Here is a 20,935-nt window from a genome sequence, read left to right as displayed (position 1 = left end):
TCATAAAGTAACCAGCCTAAGAAGTTGCCCGTAATTTTTTACCAACACATTTTGAAGGTCACACTTGCAAGTAATTTATACGTCGCATTGTTTGTAGACTAAATATCCTGATTGACATAGTCTAGACTGATGTACTCTGGCTCCGAATGTATCATGTGTATGGAGATAGACAACGTTATTGACATTAATTTTGATTGACACTTCCATTAGATAGCGATGGACGACCGTTCACATGAGCAGTGTACACAAATTTGATAGGATCGTTCTTGTACATGACTGTCGGCAAGCCTTTGTTTTCGACATAATTTTGCCCTTTTCTGTTTTTTCATTCGCTCCTCCCATTTGCCCCTGACATTCAACGTCTCTTCTCAAATCATGATAGTTCGACATGTCGACATAGTCATAGTACAGCAGATAGCCTACACAGCAGAGAACCACCGCCGGTTTCAGTACGGTAAACGGCAAATAACTAATTTCTTTTCTCCGGCTAGTAAGCCAGGTACAAGTGATGGAAATGATGAACAACCTGCTAATATTGCAACGAGACAGCAGGCAAATTGTGTCTTCCGAAATACTTCCCATGCTAGGCCTTTCGTTATTATGGCGGCAAGTTTGCACTTCATTTACGAGCAAATTGTATGTGATCTGTGCACTGTGCATGTCTGTTACTGTACATGTAACAATATCAGTATGTATCAAATCTCGTATCGTCTTTACTTTAATTTATTTGAACTGAACAATGGTTGAATTAATTTACAAAACCTTCAGCGGAATTAGGATGGTGTAGACATTCAATGATTCACTGGTAGAAAAGTCAAAAATAATTCTGACATTGGTTGAAGTAAATGACGGAGGAAGGACATGTTTACTGTTCGGAAGCTATTAGAATGAATGAATGAATGAATGAATGATTGACAACTTTGACAAAAAGTATGCTGAAAATGATCTGCACGCACTCTTTTGTTTTGAGAATTGTTTTCATAATCGAGACTACGCGTAAATGATCGTAGTTTGGACTCTTGAATGATAGACAATAGGTGTTTACTTTCTATTGTCTTCAACATAAAGTTCATGAATATGAAACTTATGAATATTCACTGTCGTACATCAGAGCTACTAGTAGCTACTCGTCGCTACTCGACGCGTAATTACGGTGCACTTGATTTCGATGTCTTCCCTTACAGGCCATGCATTGTTGTCCTTTTTGAACTGACAGCCTGTGACATAATATACAAACAAGGAATGCTTTTTGGGGATATATCTTCCATGAAGACTTGTTTATGATAATAATGATTTCTTTTTTCTTTTTTGCAGTTAGAATTTTAAATCAGGAAGGCAGAGAAACTATTCCTGGTGAATTGGGTCAAATAGTTGTCAAGTAAGATGTACTCTCTAAATTTTGTTAGCACAACTGAACTAGGTTCAGTAGGGCTATAGGCATGGAGAAATGTGTGTGTGTGTGTGTGTGTGTATGTGTGTGTGTGCACGCGCATACAGATGTGTGTGTGTGTATGTGTGTGTGTGCACGCGCATACAGATGTGTGTGTGTGTGTGTGTGTGTGTGTGTGTGTGTGTGTGTGTGTGCGCGCAAACAGCTTAATTAAAGTCAAAAAATGCCAGACCAATTGGCTTGGTATTTGGTGGGGCTAATTAGTTATGGTGTGTAGATGGGAAATTGTTCAAATGAAAATGATCGCATGAGAGAAGTGTGTTTTTTGTCAAAAAACATGATTTGTGGTGTGACAAAATGCTTTGATTCAGCCTAGAAATTAAAGGTTATTGTTTTGTTGATGCCATGAAGTCAATTAATCTTTTATGGGCTACTTCACATCTCAATATCAATAGCATCAAGATTAACCTCTGTTTAAGGTTGCTTGGAAACGCTGTTTTTAGCACAGCTGAATCAAATCATAGACACTGTCTATGATTAAATCATTCATGCTACAGGCATGATAAAGATTTTTTGTTGAAAAACTTAAACTCAAAAACTCCTGGGCAGATCGGTCTGAAATTTGGTGGGAACATTCTTAGGGGTATTTAGATTAAGAATTTTTCAGAACATAATGATCCCATGTGTGATATGCAAATTAGCTACAAAATGTCTCTTTTTAATTGGGATAGATCTATGGGCGTATATATATGAAGAAATATTAAGCTTTAACTTATTTCTACAACAAGACTTTTGCTTGATTTTGTTTTGTACTCATGTTTCTGTGCTTTGTAAAGTACATTGTGATAGTTTTATGGAATGTGCTATATAGGAATATTAGATTAGATTAGATTAGATATAATGATATCAGTGATATGTAAATTAGGTGTAAAAATGTGAATTTTGGTCAAAAACTTATATCTCAAAAAGTACTTGGTCAATGAGACTGAAACTTGGTGAGATGTTTCTAGAAAAGTTTTTCTGCATATCTTCTTCAAAACATTTTGACACATTTGGCCCTAGCAATCATGACCACATCCTTAGCAACAACCAAATGGCAGTATATTTTGGTCAAATAATATCATCATCTGGTAGGCAAGTGAGTAAACATTCAAAAATGTATGCAAACTTCACGAGCAACCACGACCACACCCATAGCAAGAGCCAAATGGTAGTGTATTTCACAAAGATAACAACAGGGATTCTTAGACAAGTGAACAAATATTCAAAAAGTGTATGCAAATGTGCCTAGCAACAACACCCATAGAAACAGCCAAATGGTCACATATACTGCAAAGATAACAGGTATTAATAGACAAGTGAATGAACATTCAAAAAATGTATGCAAATATACCTAGCAACCATGACCACACCCATAGCAACAGCCAAGTGATCTTGTTTATTGCAAAGATAACATTAGGGATTCATAGACAGATGAACGAACATTCAAAAAATGTATGCAAATATGTCTAGCAATATGGCCACTCCCATAGCAACAGCCAAATGATCACATATATTGCAAAGATAACAACAGGATGGGATAGGAAACTGGATAATCATTCAGCAAATGAACACCTATACCTAGCATGGATAAGCATGTGGGTAAACATTTAAAAAAAACTGTACAGTTGTGCTACAATGCCATTGGCAGTATTTTTTGTAGAAGGAGCACAAGCTGAGTTTATACACTTTTTTGGGTGAGATTTATGCTGTGTTCTTAAAATGTCACTCTTAGTATTCAACTTACTGCAGCAGACGTGACTATCACTTGTAATTGACTGAATGCAAAGCTGATCTATAACATAAAAGATCAGATGTTGTAATTATTATTTTTGATAGTATCAAAAAATGTTGAGGAATCCATACTAGGTAATCGAGTGTTCTAACAAAACCAACAGGTAATTGTAATGTCATAGAAGGCATGCATCATCATTAACGTTATACTAGAATAATTTGCTCAAAGAGTGATTTAAATATTTTCACTAGGGTTAAATGTTTATAAACTCAGCTTCTGCCACTTAAACCAATTTTTGTTCACTTGCCACTAGAGGGCAGAATGGCAAATTGGGACTGGAGATGATAACATTTGGCTGGGATGGCTGCAACAGCTGATTGTAGATCCCAGGCTTTTATAGAAGACATTATCATAAGTTAAATGACTGTATAAACAGGAAATTAAGTAATAATCCTGAAAAGAGTCATCATATCAAATTTGTTAAATTTTAAATAATAACATGACAGTGTGGTAGAGTCTGTGGATGTCAGCCTTGGCAGCACAGTTGGTAGTGCGTCCATCTGGTGATTGGAGGGTCAGCCTGGGCAGCACAGTTGGTAGTGTGTCCATCTGGTGATTGGAGGGTCAGCCTGGGCAGCACAGTTGATAGTGTGTCCATCTGGTGATTGGAGGGTCAGCCTGGGCAGCACAGTTGGTAGTGTGTCCATCTGGTGATTGGAGGGTCAGCCTGGGCAGCACAGTTGGTAGTGTGTCCATCTGGTGATTGGAGGGTCAGCCTGGGCAGCACAGTTGGTAGTGTGTCCATCTGGTGATTGGAGGGTCAGCCTGGGCAGCACAGTTGGTAGTGCGTCCATCTGGTGATTGGAGGGTCAGCCTGGGCAGCACAGTTGGTAGTGCGTCTATCTGGTGATTGGAGGGTCAGCCTTGACAGCACAGTTGATAGTGTGTCCATCTGGTGATCGGAGGGTCAGCCTTGGCACCACAGTTGGTAGTGCGTCCATCTGGTGATTGGAGGGTCAGCCTTGACAACACAGTTGATAGTGTGTCCATCTGGTGATCGGAGGGTCAGCCTTGGCACCACAGTTGGTAGTGCATCCATCTGGTGATTGGAGGGTCAGCCTGGGTAGCACAGTTGGTAGTGTGTCCATCTGGTGATTGGAGGGTCAGCCTGGGCAGCACAGTTGGTAGTGTGTCCATCTGGTGATTGGAGGGTCAGCCTGGGCAGCACAGTTGGTAGTGTGTCCATCTGGTGATTGGAGGGTCAGCCTGGGCAGCACAGTTGGTAGTGCGTCCATCTGGTGATTGGAGGGTCAGCCTGGGCACCACAGTTGGTAGTGCATCCATCTGGTGATTGGAGGGTCAGCCTGGGCAGCACAGTTGGTAGTGCGTCCATCTGGTGATCGGAGGTTAAGCCTTGGCAGCAAAGTTGGTAGTGTGTCCATCTGGTGATTGGAGGTTAAGCCTTGGCAGCACAGTTGGTAGTGTGTCCATCTGGTGATTGGAGGGTCAGCCTGGGCAGCACAGTTGGTAGTGTGTCCATCTGGTGATTGGAGGGTCAGCCTGGGCAGCACAGTTGGTAGTGCGTCCATCTGGTGATTGGAGGGTCAGCCTGGACAGCACAGTTGATAGTGTGTCCATCTGGTGATCGGAGGGACAGCCTTGGCAGCACAGTTGATAGTGTGTCCATCTGGTGATCAGAGGGTCAGCCTGAGAAGCACAGTTGGAAGTGCATCCATCTGATGATCGGAGGGTCAGCCTCGGCAGCACAGTTGATAGTGCGTCCATCTGATGATTGGAGGTTCAGCCTGGCCAGCACAGTTGGTAGTGCGTCCATCTGGTGATTGGAGGGTCAGCCTTGGCAGCACAGTTGATAGTGCGTCCACCTGGTGATTGGAGGGTCAGCCTGGGCAGCACAGTTGATAGTGTGTCCATCTGGTGATCAGAGGGTCAGCCTGGGCAGCACAGTTGGTAGTGCCTCCATCTGGTGATTGGAGGGTCAGCCTCGGCAGCACAGTTGATAGTGCGTCCATCTGGTGATTGGAGGTTCAGCCTGGCCAGCACAGTTGGTAGTGCGTCCATCTGGTGATTGGAGGGTCAGCCTTGGCAGCACAGTTGATAGTGCGTCCACCTGGTGATTGGAGGGTCAGCCTGGGCAGCACAGTTGATAGTGTGTCCATCTGGTGATCAGAGGGTCAGCCTGGGCAGCACAGTTGGTAGTGCCTCCATCTGGTGATCGGAGGGTCAGCCTGGGCAGCACAGTTGGTAGTGCGTCCATCTGGTGATCGGAGGGTCAGCCTTGACAACACAGTTGGTAGTGCGTCCATCTGGTGATCGGAGGGTCAGCCTTGGCATCACAGTTGGTAGTGCATCCATCTGGTGATCAGAGGGTCAGCCTTGACAGCACAGTTGATAGTGTGTCCATCTGGTGATTGGAGTGTCAGCCTGGGCAATACAGTTGGTAGTGCGTCCATCTGGTAATTGGAGGGTCAGCCTGGGCAGCACAGTTGGTAGTGCGTCCATCAGGTGATCAGAGGGTCAGCCTTGGCAGCACAGTTGGTAGTGCATCCATCTGGTGATCGGAGGGTCAGCCTTGGCAGCACAGTTGGTAGTGCGTCCATCAGGTGATCAGAGGGTCAGCCTTGGCAGCACAGTTGGTAGTGCATCCATCTGGTGATCGGAGGGTCAGCCTTGACAGCACAGTTGGTAGTGCATCCATCTGGTGATCGCAGGGTTCTGGGTTACAGTCCCTACTCTGTCCTACATTACTCTATCTCATTTACTACATTGTGGAATGACAAAAAATTTGACTATGGTGTCTGCAGTGTTGTAACTTGGGGTTTGGTGAGTTTCCCAAAGTTAAGAAGGGAGGACAGTGTGGTAGAATTGATGGATGTCGGTCTGGGTAATACCATTGGTAGGGCATCTGTCTAGTGATTATAGGCTACAAGTTCAAGTCTCAGGTCTGTATAGTGAGTAGAGGGTTCAAGTGCCAGGTCTGTCTCGTGATTATAGGGTTCAAGTTCAAGTCTCAGGTCTGTCTAGTGAGTAGAGGGTTCAAGTCCCAGGTCTGTCTAGTGATCAGAGAGTTTAAGTTCAAGTTCCAGGTCTGTCTAGTGATTAGAGGGTTTAGGTTCAAGTCCCAGGTCTGTCTAGTAATTAGAGGGTTCAACTCAAGTCCCAAGTCTGTATAGTAATTAGAGGGTTCAAGTTCAAGTCCCAGGTCTGTCTAGTGATTAGAGGGTTTAGGTTCAAGTCCCAGGTCTGTCTAGTAATTAGAGGGTTCAACTCAAGTCCCAAGTCTGTATAGTAATTAGAGGGTTCAAGTTCAAGTCCCAGGTCTGTCTAGTGATTAGAGGGTTCGGGTTCAAGTCCCAGGTCTGTCTAGTTATCAGAGGGTTTGGGTTTAAATCCCAAGTCTGGCCAATTTTTCTCCTTTCTCATTTACATACAACTATTGAAAGGTAATAGGTATTTACGAGTTATGAATATTTACTGCTCATCAAATATATATGCATATATGTTAACAGCCAGGAAGCAATGCGGCTAAGATAATGTCAGAGTAATGAATATGAAACAAGTTTGAATTTGGTGTTTCTTAGCATTTGTGCAAAATTCATGTGGTGAAATCACGAAACGACTTTCCAGAATCCAAAGTTTATTCTTTATTTCATGGAGGACACATGTAGTATACCCCTTTAAGTTGGCCAAGTTTACAACTCTTCTAATGAATGGATTAAAGTACCGAATTTGACAACATATTTGTACACCTGTATTTCACATAGATTAAATTGTTAATTTCACAAGTGGCATATTTTTACACCTGTATTTCACATAGATTAAAATGTTAATTTGACAACATATTTGTACACCTGTATTTTACATACATTAAATAGTTAATATCACAAGTGGCATATTTGTACACCTGTATTTCACATTACAGTAAAATGTTAATTTCACAAGCAAGATATTTGTACACCTGTATTTCACATACATTAAAATGTTAATTTGACAACATATTTGTACACCTGTATTTCACATACATTAAATTGTTAATTTCACAAGTGGCATATTTGTACACCTGTATTTCACACACATTAAAATGTTAATTTGACAACATATTTTTACACCTGTATTTCACATACATTAAATTGTTAATTTCACAAGTGGCATATTTGTACACCTGTATTTCACATAGATTAAAATGTTAATTTGACAACATATTTTTACACCTGTATTTCACATACATTAAATTGTTAATTTCACAAGTGGCATATTTGTACAGCTGTATTTCACACACATTAAAATGTTAATTTGACAATATTTGTACACCTGTATTTCACATACATTAAAAAATGTTAATTTAACAACATATTTGTACACCTGTATTTCACATAAATTAAAATGTTAATTTTTACAACATATATATAAACCTGTATTTCTCATACAGTAAATTATTAATTTGATAACCTTTGATCTCTGACCATTCCTCAGATTCTAATATATGTGAATCATTTATTAAACTTATTTCATTTGACAAATTCCTGTACCTGTGTTAAGATTTCTTTTCTCATGTTTTGTCATGTTGTAGGTTACCTTTACCACCAGGGTTTATGTCAACTCTCTGGCAAAATGAAGACAAGTTTGTGAGCATCTACTTCAAAACATACCAGGTAAATAATTGCTAATAAGACATGATACTACCAATACAGAAAGACTGTCAAATTTTGATTAGTAATAATACCAATAAATACTTTATTCAGAGTACCTGGCGACCAGCCTAATGAACAGAAATCAATATTATACAAAAAATACTGCCAATGGAGTTGTAGCACATCTGTACAGTTTTTAAAAATGTTTATCCATGTGCAAGTCCATGCTAACAATAGGTGTAAATTTGCTCAGTGAATGACTATCCAGTTGCCTATCCAACCATGTTGCCATCATTGTGATATACACAATCATTTGGCTGTTGCTATGGGCATGGTCATGTTGTTAGATATATTTGCATACATTTTTGAATGTTTTTGTTCACTTGTGTATGAATTTCTGATATTATCTTTGCAATATATGTGATCATTTGGCTGATGCTATGGGTGTGATCTTGTTGCTAGGCATATTTGCATACATTTTTTAATGTTTATTCATTTGTCTATTAATCCCTGTTGTTAGCTTCCCAATATATGTGATAATTTGGCTGTTGCTATGGGCATGGTCTTTTTGCTAGGAACATTTGCATACATTTTTTGAATGTTTATTCAATTGTCTTTCAATTCCTGTTGTTATCTTTGCAATATACATGATTATTAGTCCCCGTTGTCCGGGACGGGGACTTATGGATTGGGTGCCGTCTGTTCGTCCATCCAGTCCGTCCATGGCCGTTTCTTGGCGATGCCTGGACTGATTTTTTTAGCTCCGCTGTCAGCGAAAGCTGAAAGCGTAGCTTTAGGTATAGGTGGGTATTGAGGTATAGAGAGTAGAGTGAATCATAGGTGTCCGTCAAACTTTTATATTTTTACTATCTACTCCGGAAGTGACAGTTGGAATTCTTCGATATTTGGTGTGCATGTTCCCTGGGGGGAGGCTATTCAGATTTGTTCATGCCAAGTTGATCTGTGCCATTTTCAATTTTTTATGATTTTTTTTCATAAAATGTCATTTTCATGAACTCCTTGAAAACCTCTTATTAGATTGCTTTGATATCTGGCGTGTTGATGCGCAGGGGGTAGCTTACTCAGATTTGTTAATTTCAAGTCAGCACATCCTCATTTTTATTTTTTATGATTTTTTTTTTGTAATTTGAAAAAAAAATGAATATGTTAATGAGAATAATGACCGACGCCATATTGGAAATCAGTCGACGAGACTTTAAGTAAACTGCCACTTTTCAAAAGACACTATTGACGTCAAACAAGCAATGTAATATGTGCTATAGTCATAATTCTACGCATTGGGCGCCCAAATGACAAGCGTTTGTTCGAAACAGGGTTGTAAACTTCAAATCCAATTCTGCACCTTTCTACATAATCAGCCAGTCCGCAACATCCTCATTTGCATACTCTATCCTGATTCGACCAGAAGCTGAAGGTGACCTCATTTGACTGAGCGATTTTCCACAGCAAGTATCTTGAGTATCAACACAGGACGTTCTTGGTACTCACTAAAATCACACTTCAGACCCACTATAAAAGTGTGATGTTTTCAGATAACATGTAACTTGTGGTTAATTCTATATTGTCGTGCAATTTGGAATGACAGTGAACCAGAATTCAGATAACTTGCGTAAGGAAGGGCATGCCAGGCATGCGGTTGAAGTTATGGCCGACAGTTCACATGTAAAGTTAAACGACATGAACGTGTCTTGCCTTTCCAAAATGCAAATATTTGGCAAGTAAAAATAATTAAAATAATTACAACTTTAATTTGGCTTCAGACTTTGCATTATGTTTTGCGTATCTTTCCCCGTTTTACATGTAAATCCGAAAAGGTTCTCTCTCATCATGTCATCAGTGTCAGTGATCATACCGCGCGGGGCTGCTTTGAGTATGAGCGAAGTGAGGCATGTTGAGGTATTTTGTTGAGAATTATAAATATTGCGAAATGTCAAGTACAAGGTTTAAATACAATGGAATGATGAAAAAAATGGCAGAGTCTGCTGACAGGCGCCGGTCACAAGAAACACTGTGAATTAAAATATCAGACGATGTATGTATTAATCGCCGACAATCCACCCGTATGCACGAGGGACTAACCCGGAAGCAAGTCGTTGTCAGCCATACGTTACAGTGGTAACATCGTCCGAGAAATCGCTGCGTTCAGAGTGTCATTATTCACAGAATTGTTGTTTTCGAGTGAAAACCCGTCTTGAATTGTATAACTCTAACAAATGAAGACATGTCAAGTTATATTTTGAAAGTTGTATCGCTAGTTTGAGACGATTTTCTCACGTACTATAGTACTATCGAGGCTTACTTGGAAGTAGTAGGACCTTACTCCAGTTCAGCGGGAAGTTTAGCCAGTCCGATAATTCTTTCTGGTTTAGTTTACAACACTTTTGATCACGCTGATTTTGTTGTTGTGATGAAAAGAAATAAAAAAAAAGATCATTTCAACCATTTCGTTGTGTTTTCTTTGTGAAAGGTAACCGAACATGAACGAGTGTTACCACTGTAACGTATGGCTGAGAATGACTCTCTTCCGGGTACTTGAGATTGTCGCCGTACGGAAACTAAGATGGCGATTAATACATTTCTTCCATATATATATATCTACCACAACTAGTACAAGTTGAATGTTGTTGACTTTGTAAATTTGTTAGAAAATTGAAATTCAAATTGCCTCAAAATTATTTTAGATCCCTAGTTTATTTCATTCATCATTAAAATTTTCCAGGGTTACAGCTGTAAGACACTGGAATTATTTATAGCCAACCTCAAAATCCTCTTTTTTTCTTTTTCTTGTGTGCATTTCCCAGTCATTTTTTTCTGAGATTTTGTGCAATTTTTCATAACAGTAGATTTTTGTCATAAAATGGTGACTATGGTATAAAAGTAACCAACTTTTGTGTAAAATGTGTTTTATAGTGAGACATATGAAACCACTAACCACTTTATTGCATCGCTAAAACAAAACTGCATAGTGAAGAGCTGAAGACCTGAACCACTTCTACATGTCACCAAAATAAAAAATTTAATTAAAAAAAACCCAGCAGAGCTATTCTGACCGATAGGTCGCTTGTTCAAACTTGATACAGGGGCAACATACTATGGCATACATATGCACGTCAATTTGTTTCATGCTACGATCCAATATGGCCGCCTAGCAGCCATTTTGTTTGCGCATTTTCCCCTGTCCAAAGCCATAACTCAGACATGCTTGAAATATCTCTTTCAAAGTTGGTATTAGGACAGTGTTATATGACATACATGTGCATAATTATTCATTGTTATAGTGATACGATCCAATATGGCCATTTTGTTTGCGAATTTTCCATGTCCAAAGCCATTACTCAGACAGGCTTGAACAGGTTCAACATATCTAACTCTGTTTGATTTAGGTTCACAAGTGTTCTTGCGTGATCAGAGTAGTGATATCAAAAACAACCATATGAGGCCAAACAACATTAACCAGGTTTGAAAATGACAACATAAACTGCCAGTTCCTTAAAACCCTATCATAGCGGGGACTATGTTATTCTCAATGACTTGTTTTGCTGTTGCTATGGGTGTTGTCTTGTTGCTAGGCAAATTTACATACATTTTTTGAATGTTTGTTCAATTGTCTATTAATCCCTGTTATATTTTTTAAATACACGACCATTTTGCTGTTGCTATGGGTGTGGTCACGGTTGCTAGGGCCAATTGTGTCAAAATATTTTGAAGAAAATCTGCAGAATAACACTTCTAAAAACATCTCACCAAGTTTCAGTCTCATTGACCAAGTACTTTTTGAGTTATAAATTTTTGACCAAAAATGAACATTTTTACACCAAATTTGTATATTATTGATGAGTCATTATATGCTTAATATATCTTTGTCTATACACCCACAGATGCATCCTCGTTAAGATTTCAGCCCAATCTGCTGAGTAGTTTTGGAATTATAGGTTTTTGACCAAAAAGACACATTTGTAGCCCTAATTTGCATATTACTAAGGGAATCATCATGTCATGAACAAATCTTACTTTGCACCCCTTTAAGAATGTTCCCACCCCAATCTGCGCATTAGTTTCTGAGTTTTAAGGTTTTTTAGCTCCGCTGTCAGCGAAAGCTGAAAGCGTAGCCTTAGGTATAGGTGGGTATAGAGGTATAGAGTAGAGTGAATCATAGGTGTCCGTCAACTTATTTTATTTTCATCATCTTCTCCGAAAGTGACAGTCAGAATACTTTGATATTTGGTGTGCATGTTTCCTGGGGGGAGGCTATTCAGATTTGTTCATGCCAAATTGATCTGTGCCATTTTCAATTTTTGATGATTTTTTTTTCAAAAATGATATTTTCACCATCTCCTCAAATACTACTTGTCAGATTGCTTTGATATCTGGTGTGTTGATGCGCAGAGGGTAATTTCAAGTCAGCACATCTTCTTTTCTATTTTTGATGATTTTTTTTTTGTAATTTCACAAAAAAATTAATATGTTAATGAGCATTGTGGCCGACGCCATATTGGAAATCACTCCACGAGACTTTAAGTAAACTGCCACTTTTCAAAAGACACTATTTACGTCAAACAAGCAATGTAATATGTGCTATAGTCATAACTCTACGCATTGTGCGCCTAAATGACAAGTGTTTGTTCGAAACAGGGTTGTAAACTTCAAATCCAAATTCTGCACCCCTTCTACATAATCAGCCAGTCCGCAATACCCCATTTGCATACAATCTATCCTCCAGATAGCGACCGTTACACTTTGAATGGCTGCTCACGGGCCTTATTTTTGGGTATTTTCAACTCGCCGTAACTTTCCCTAGTGTCCACCATTTTAGATACTGTAAACGCCTAAACCTCAACTGACATCTCTTCTTTCATGTCAGCAAAATAAATTTTGGAATTACATTTAGGAATGGCGATATTCCGACGAATTCGGGACGCATACTTGAGGCCCTGAAATTTTGACCCGGTTTTTCGCTCATAGTTTCCTTAATACGGACTGGAAAGTTTACAAATTTCACAAAAAGGTGGATTTTTATGTGTTTTAAATAACCATGGCAAGTAAATTTAGTAGGATCATTGTGTAAGGGTCCGTTCAAGAATTTTCGGTAGAAAATGACTGATTTGACCTGGAAGTTGAAGCTGACCTCGTTTGACCGGGCGATTTTCCACAGCACCAGCAACGCAGGAGTTCTTGATACTCACTGAAATCACACTTCAGACCCACTATAAAAGTTTGATGTTTTCAGATAACATGTAACTTGTGATTAATTCTATATTGTCATGCTATTTGGAGTGACAGTGAACCAGAATGAAGACAACTCGCGTAAGCAAGGCAAGGCATGCCTAGGCCCTATCCTAGGCATGCGGTTGAAGTCATTACAGTACGTACATGTACAGTATACAGTGATTCGACCAAACTTTGTTTATTGGCTTACAGTTTACATGTAAACGACATGAACATGTCTTGCCATTTCCAAAATGCAAATATTTGGCAAGTAAAAATAATTAAAATAATTACAACTTTAATTTGGCTTCAGACTTTGCATTATGTTTTGCGTATATTTCCCCGTTTTACATGTAAATCCGAAAAGGTTCTCTCTGGTCATGTCAGTGATCATACCGGAACTGCCTTGAGTACGAGTGAGGTGAGGCATGTTGAGGTATTTTGTTGAGAATTATAAATATTGCGAAATGTCAAGTACAAGGTTTAAATACAATGGAATGATGAAAAAAAAATTGATCAAGTCTGCTGACAGGCTACGGTCACAAGACACTCATTCCGTAAATTAAAATATCAGACGATGTTATGTCTACTAGAAGTTGAATGTTGTTGACAATTATGGACGGTGTTTTTGGTAAATTTGTTAGAAAATTGAAATTCGAATTGCCTCAAAATTATTTTAGATCCCTAGTTTATTTCATTCATCATTAAAATTTTCCAGGGTTACAGCTGTAAGACACTGGAATTATTTATAGCCAACCTCAAAAATCCTTTGTGTGTGTGTGTGTGTGTGTGTGTGTGTGTGTGTGTGTGCGCGCACGCATTTCCCAGTCATTATTTTTCTGAGATTTTATGTAATTTTAGTAGATTTTTTTTACAAAATGGTGACTATGGTATAAAAGTACACTATTTTACCAACTTTCTGTGTAAAATGTGTTTTATAGTGAAACATCATATGAAACCACTAACCACTTTATTACATCGCTACCAAAATAAAAAATGATAAAAATAAAAAGAACAGCGGAGCTATTCTGACTGATAGGTCGCTTGTTTAAAACAAAAATCACATTTTTTGACCCAAATCACACACATGTGATCAAATTTCAGTCCAATCTGCTCAGTAGTTTTGGAAATAAATACGTTTGACCAAAAAGACACATTTTTATCCTAATTTACATATCACTAATGGAATCATAAAGTCATGAACAAATCTAAATTAACATGCCCCTAAGAATATTCCTAACAAATTTCTTGCCAATCTGACCAGTAGTTTTGGAGTTTAAGTTTTTTGACCAAAAATCACATTTTTTGACCCAAAACACAAATCTCTGTAGCATGAATGAACCTGTTTTAATCATAGACATTGTCTGTGATTTACTTCAGCTAGGCTAAAAACAACGTTTCCCAGCAACCTTAAACAGATGTTAATCTTGATGCTATTGACATTGAGATGTGAAGTAGTCCATAAAAGATTTCATGATTTTATTGCATCAATAAAAACCTTTAAAGCATTTTCACACACCACAAATCATGTTTTTTTGACCCAAAATGCACATCTCTGATGCAATCATTTTCATTTGAACAATTTCTCATCTACACACCTGAAGTAATGTCCCCACCAAATATCAAGACAATCGGATATATAATAATAATAATAATAATAATAATAATAATAATAATAATAATAAGTTTATTTCACCAAGAATAAATGTACATGTACATGATTGGTGAGGACCAGAGAGGTAGTTCTAGTGGAACTAATCGAGTCTCTGGCCCTGAATACATACACTTGTTAAATGAAAGCAGTAAATTTTGCCATCTTATATACATTAGATATACATTAAATATATTTACAGTGTCAACAAAGACTGAAACTTACATTAGAAAGAAAAAATATGATACAGGATTTTCACTATACTGTGTTCAAAAGATAATTTTTAAGCGACTTTTTAAATAAATTTCTTGAGAAATATGGGGTAGTTCATTGGTCTTGTCTTAGAACTGAACCAAGTCAGTTCACATATGACTGAGTAATGACTCATGTCATGTTAACAAATCAAAATGGGTCTAAGTCGGCTAAATTGCATCATATCCCAAAGCAAATTGACATGCATTTGTAAGCCATAGTTCATTATACATTTACTAAGTTCTTAAGAAATCGGTCTATGAATGTCCAACAAATGGCTCCGGACGGACGACCAGAGAGAGCCCAATCTATGATATAAGCCCCCCTTCCTGGACTATGTCCTGCGGGGACTAAAAAGAAACAACTTCTATAGGTCTACCTTCCAATACCCAGCTTTCATACAGTACCTATGGAGTGGACCACCCTTTCTATATAGGTCTACCTTCCAATACCCAGCTTTCATACAGTACCTATGGAGTGGACCACCCTTTCTATATAGGTCTACCTTCCAATACCCAGCTTTCATACAGTACCTATGGAGTGGACCACCCTTTCTATATAGGTCTACCTTCCAATACCCAGCTTTCATACAGTACCTATGGAGTGGACCACCCTTTCTATATAGGTCTACCTTCCAATACCCAGCTTTCATACAGTACCTATGGAGTGGACCACCCTTTCTATATAGGTCTACCTTCCAATACCCAACTTTCATACAGTACCTATGGAGTGGACCACCCTTTCTATAGGCCTACTACCTTCCAATACCCAACTTCCATACCCACGGAGTGGACCATCCTTTCTGAAAACAATAATTTTGCTTTTATCCAAATTCATATGTCAAATGTAACTTATTTAGTTAAACTTACCCATACCAAACCAGAAAAACTGTAACAGAATTTCAATTCGGTGACAAGATGGTTTGACATCTCACACAAGTCTTCTTGCTACAAATGACACAAACAAAATACATCATTTCCATGGTTACTATGTTATGTCATCTCCATAGTTTTTTATGGGTTACTCTAATCTCCATGGTTACTATGTTATCTTATCTGCAGGGTTACTATGATACAATGGATGCTGGTGTGAAAGATAAAGATGGCTATGTATCAGTGATGTCTAGAGCTGATGATGTCATCAATGTAGCTGGACATAGACTGTCTAGTGGTGCATTAGAAGAAGTAAGCATTTACATTATCAATACTCACTTTTCACAAGATTAAAACTAAGCAGCAGTTATTGCAACATCTTCACATCAATTGTCACTGGACTCACAGTAGTCTATAGTAAGACCCATACAGTTAGTATTAATATTACTAATCTCACAGTAGTCTATAGTAAGACCCATACAGTTAGTATTAATATTACTAATCTCACAGTAGTCTATAGTAAGACCCATACAGTTAGTATTAATATTACTAATCTCATAGTAGTCTATAGTAAGACCCATACAGTTAGTATTAATATTACTAATCTCACTGTAGTCTATAGTAAGACCCATACAGTTAGTATTAATATTACTAATCTCACAGTAGTCTATAGTAAGACCCATACAGTTAGTATTAATATTACTAATCTCATAGTAGTCTATAGTAAGACCCATACAGTTAGTATTAATATTACTAATCTCACTGTAGTCTATAGTAAGACCCATACAGTTAGTATTAATATTACTAATCTCACAGTAGTCTATAGTAAGACCCATACAGTTAGTATTAATATTACTAATCTCATAGTAGTCTATAGTAAGACCCATACAGTTAGTATTAATATTACTAATCTCACTGTAGTCTATAGTAAGACCCATACAGTTAGTATTAATATTACTAATCTCACAGTAGTCTATAGTAAGACCCATACAGTTAGTATTAATATTACTAATCTCATAGTAGTCTATAGTAAGACCCATACAGTTAGTATTAATATTACTAATCTCACTGTAGTCTATAGTAAGACCCATACAGTTAGTATTAATATTACTAATCTCACTGTAGTCTATAGTAAGACCCATACAGTTAGTATTAATATTACTAATCTCATAGTAGTCTATAGTAAGACCCATACAGTTAGTATTAATATTACTAATCTCACTGTAGTCTATAGTAAGACATATACAGTTAGTATTAATTTTACTAATCTCACAGTAGTCTATAGTAAGACCCATACAGTTAGTATTAATATTACTAATCTCACAGTAGTCTATAGTAAGACCCATACAGTTAGTATTAATATTACTAATCTCACAGTAGTCTATAGTAAGACCCATACAGTTAGTATTAATATTACTAATCTCACTGTAGTCTATAGTAAGACCCATACAGTTAGTATTAATATTACTAATCTCACAGTAGTCTATAGTAAGACCCATACAGTTAGTATTAATTTTACTAATCTCACAGTAGTCTATAGTAAGACCCATACAGTTAGTATTAATATTACTAATCTCACTGTAGTCTATAGTAAGACCCATACAGTTAGTATTAATATTACTAATCTCACTGTAGTCTATAGTAAGACCCATACAGTTAGTATTAATATTACTAATCTCACAGTAGTCTATAGTAAGACCCATGCAGTTAGTATTAATTTTACTAATCTCACAGTAGTCTATAGTAAGACCCATACAGTTAGTATTAATTTTACTAATCTCACTGTAGTCTATAGTAAGACATATACAGTTAGTATTAATTTTACTAATCTCACAGTAGTCTATAGTAAGACCCATACAGTTAGTATTAATATTACTAATCTCACAGTAGTCTATTGTAAGACCCATACAGTTAGTATTAATTTTACTAATCTCACAGTAGGCTATAGTAAGACCCATACAGTTAGTATTAATTTTACTAATAACACAGTAGTCTATAGTAAGACCCATGCAGTTAGTATTAATTTTACTAATCTCACAGTAGTCTATAGTAAGACCCATACAGTTAGTATTAATTTTACTAATCTCACTGTAGTCTATAGTAAGACATATACAGTTAGTATTAATTTTACTAATCTCACAGTAGTCTATAGTAAGACCCATACAGTTAGTATTAATATTACTAATCTCACAGTAGTCTATTGTAAGACCCATACAGTTAGTATTAATTTTACTAATCTCACAGTAGTCTATAGTAAGACCCATACAGTTAGTATTAATTTTACTAATATCACAGTAGTCTATAGTAAGACCCATACAGTTAGTATTAATTTTACTAATCTCACAGTAGTCTATAGTAAGACCCATACAGTTAGTATTAATATTACTAATATCACAGTAGTCTATAGTAAGACCCATACAGTTAGTATTAATTTTACTAATCTCACAGTAGTCTATAGTAAGACCCATACAGTTAGTATTAATATTACTAATCTCACTGTAGTCTATAGTAAGACATATACAGTTAGTATTAATTTTACTAATCTCACAGTAGTCTATAGTAAGACCCATACAGTTAGTATTAATATTACTAATCTCATAGTAGTCTATAGTAAGACCCATACAGTTAGTATTAATTTTACTAATCTCACAGTAGTCTATAGTAAGACCCATACAGTTAGTATTAATATTACTAATCTCACTGTAGTCTATAGTAAGACATATACAGTTAGTATTAATTTTACTAATCTCACAGTAGTCTATAGTAAGACCCATACAGTTAGTATTAATATTACTAATCTCACTGTAGTCTATAGTAAGACATATACAGTTAGTATTAATATTACTAATCTCACTGTAGTCTATAGTAAGACCCATACAGTTAGTATTAATATTACTAATCTCACTGTAGTCTATAGTAAGACCCATACAGTTAGTATTAATATTACTAATCTCACTGTAGTCTATAGTAAGACCCATACAGTTAGTATTAATATTACTAATCTCATAGTAGTCTATAGTAAGACCCATACAGTTAGTATTAATATTACTAATCTCACAGTAGTCTATAGTAAGACCCATACAGTTAGTATTAATATTACTAATCTCGTAGTAGTCTATAGTAAGACCCATACAGTTAGTATTAATATTACTAATCTCACAGTAGTCTATAGTAAGACCCATACAGTTAGTATTAATATTACTAATCTCACAGTAGTCTATAGTAAGACCCATACAGTTAGTATTAATATTACTAATCTCACAATAGTCTATAGTAAGACCCATACAGTTAGTATTAATATTACTAATCTCACAGTAGTCTATAGTAAGACCCATACAGTTAGTATTAATATTACTAATCTCACAGTAGTCTATAGTAAGACCCATACAGTTAGTATTAATATTACTAATCTCACTGTAGTCTATAGTAAGACCCATACAGTTAGTATTAATTTTACTAATCTCACAGTAGTCTATAGTAAGACCCATACAGTTAGTATTAATATTACTAATATCACAGTAGTCTATAGTAAGACCCATACAGTTAGTATTAATTTTACTAATATCACAGTAGTCTATAGTAAGACCCATACAGTTAGTATTAATTTTACTAATCTCACAGTAGTCTATAGTAAGACCCATACAGTTAGTATTAATATTACTAATATCACAGTAGTCTATAGTAAGACCCATACAGTTAGTATTAATATTACTAATCTCACAGTAGTCTATAGTAAGACCCATACAGTTAGTATTAATATTACTAATCTCACAGTAGTCTATAGTAAGACCCATACAGTTAGTATTAATATTACTAATATCACAGTAGTCTATAGTAAGACCCATACAGTTAGTATTAATTTTACTAATCTCACAGTAGTCTATAGTAAGACCCATACAGTTAGTATTAATATTACTAATCTCACAGTAGTCTATAGTAAGACCCATACAGTTAGTATTAATATTACTAATATCACAGTAGTCTATAGTAAGACCCATACAGTTAGTATTAATATTACTAATCTCACAGTAGTCTATAGTAAGACCCATACAGTTAGTATTAATATTACTAATCTCACAGTAGTCTATAGTAAGACCCATACAGTTAGTATTAATATTACTAATCTCACTGTAGTCTATAGTAAGACCCATACAGTTAGTATTAATATTACTAATCTCACTGTAGTCTATAGTAAGACCCATACAGTTAGTATTAATATTACTAATCTCACAGTAGTCTATAGTAAGACCCATACAGTTAGTATTAATATTACTAATCTCACAGTAGTCTATAGTAAGACCCATACAGTTAGTATTAATATTACTAATCTCACTGTAGTCTATAGTAAGACCCATACAGTTAGTATTAATATTACTAATCTCACAGTAGTCTATAGTAAGACCCATACAGTTAGTATTAATATTACTAATCTCACTGTAGTCTATAGTAAGACCCATACAGTTAGTATTAATATTACTAATCTCACTGTAGTCTATAGTAAGACCCATACAGTTAGTATTAATATTACTAATCTCACAGTAGTCTATAGTAAGACCCATACAGTTAGTATTAATATTACTAATCTCACAGTAGTCTATTGTAAGACCCATACAGTTAGTATTAATATTACTAATCTCACAGTAGTCTATAGTAAGACCCATACAGTTAGTATTAATATTACTAATCTCACAGTAGTCTATAGTAAGACCCATACAGTTAGTATTAATTTTACTAATCTCACAGTAGTCTATTGTAAGACCCATACAGTTAGTATTAATATTACTAATCTCACAGTAGTCTATAGTAAGACCCATACAGTTAGTATTAATATTACTAATCTCACAGTAGTCTATAGTAAGACCCATACAGTTAGTATTAATATTACTAATCTCACTGTAGTCTATAGTAAGACCCATACAGTTAGTATTAATATTACTAATCTCACAGTAGTCTATAGTAAGACCCATACAGTTAGTATTAATTTTACTAATCTCACAGTAGTCTATAGTAAGACCCATACAGTTAGTATTAATATTACTAATATCACAGTAGTCTATAGTAAGACCCATACAGTTAGTATTAATTTTACTAATATCACAGTAGTCTATAGTAAGACCCATA

The 20,935-nt window shown here is 36.4% G+C and overlaps 1 protein-coding gene across 2 annotated transcripts in view; it reads left to right on the top strand.

The window, feature by feature from the left end:
• The window catches only part of LOC144447950 (acyl-CoA synthetase short-chain family member 3, mitochondrial-like), a 207,921-nt gene that overhangs the window by 109,745 nt on the left and 77,241 nt on the right, over window positions 1-20,935 (top strand). For both annotated transcript variants that reach the window (XM_078138072.1, XM_078138073.1), the window contains exons 11-13: window positions 1,315-1,378; window positions 7,753-7,834; window positions 16,004-16,126. In XM_078138072.1, the coding sequence (XP_077994198.1) occupies window positions 1,315-1,378; window positions 7,753-7,834; window positions 16,004-16,126 (269 nt within the window). The remainder of the gene's footprint in view (window positions 1-1,314; window positions 1,379-7,752; window positions 7,835-16,003; window positions 16,127-20,935) is intronic.

Source organism: Glandiceps talaboti, chromosome 17 (assembly GCF_964340395.1).
Source record: "Glandiceps talaboti chromosome 17, keGlaTala1.1, whole genome shotgun sequence".
In the NCBI taxonomy this organism is placed as follows: domain Eukaryota; kingdom Metazoa; phylum Hemichordata; class Enteropneusta; family Spengelidae; genus Glandiceps; species Glandiceps talaboti.
The sequence above is the reverse complement of the archived record's forward strand: the minus strand, read 5'-3'. Positions and strand labels throughout refer to the sequence as shown.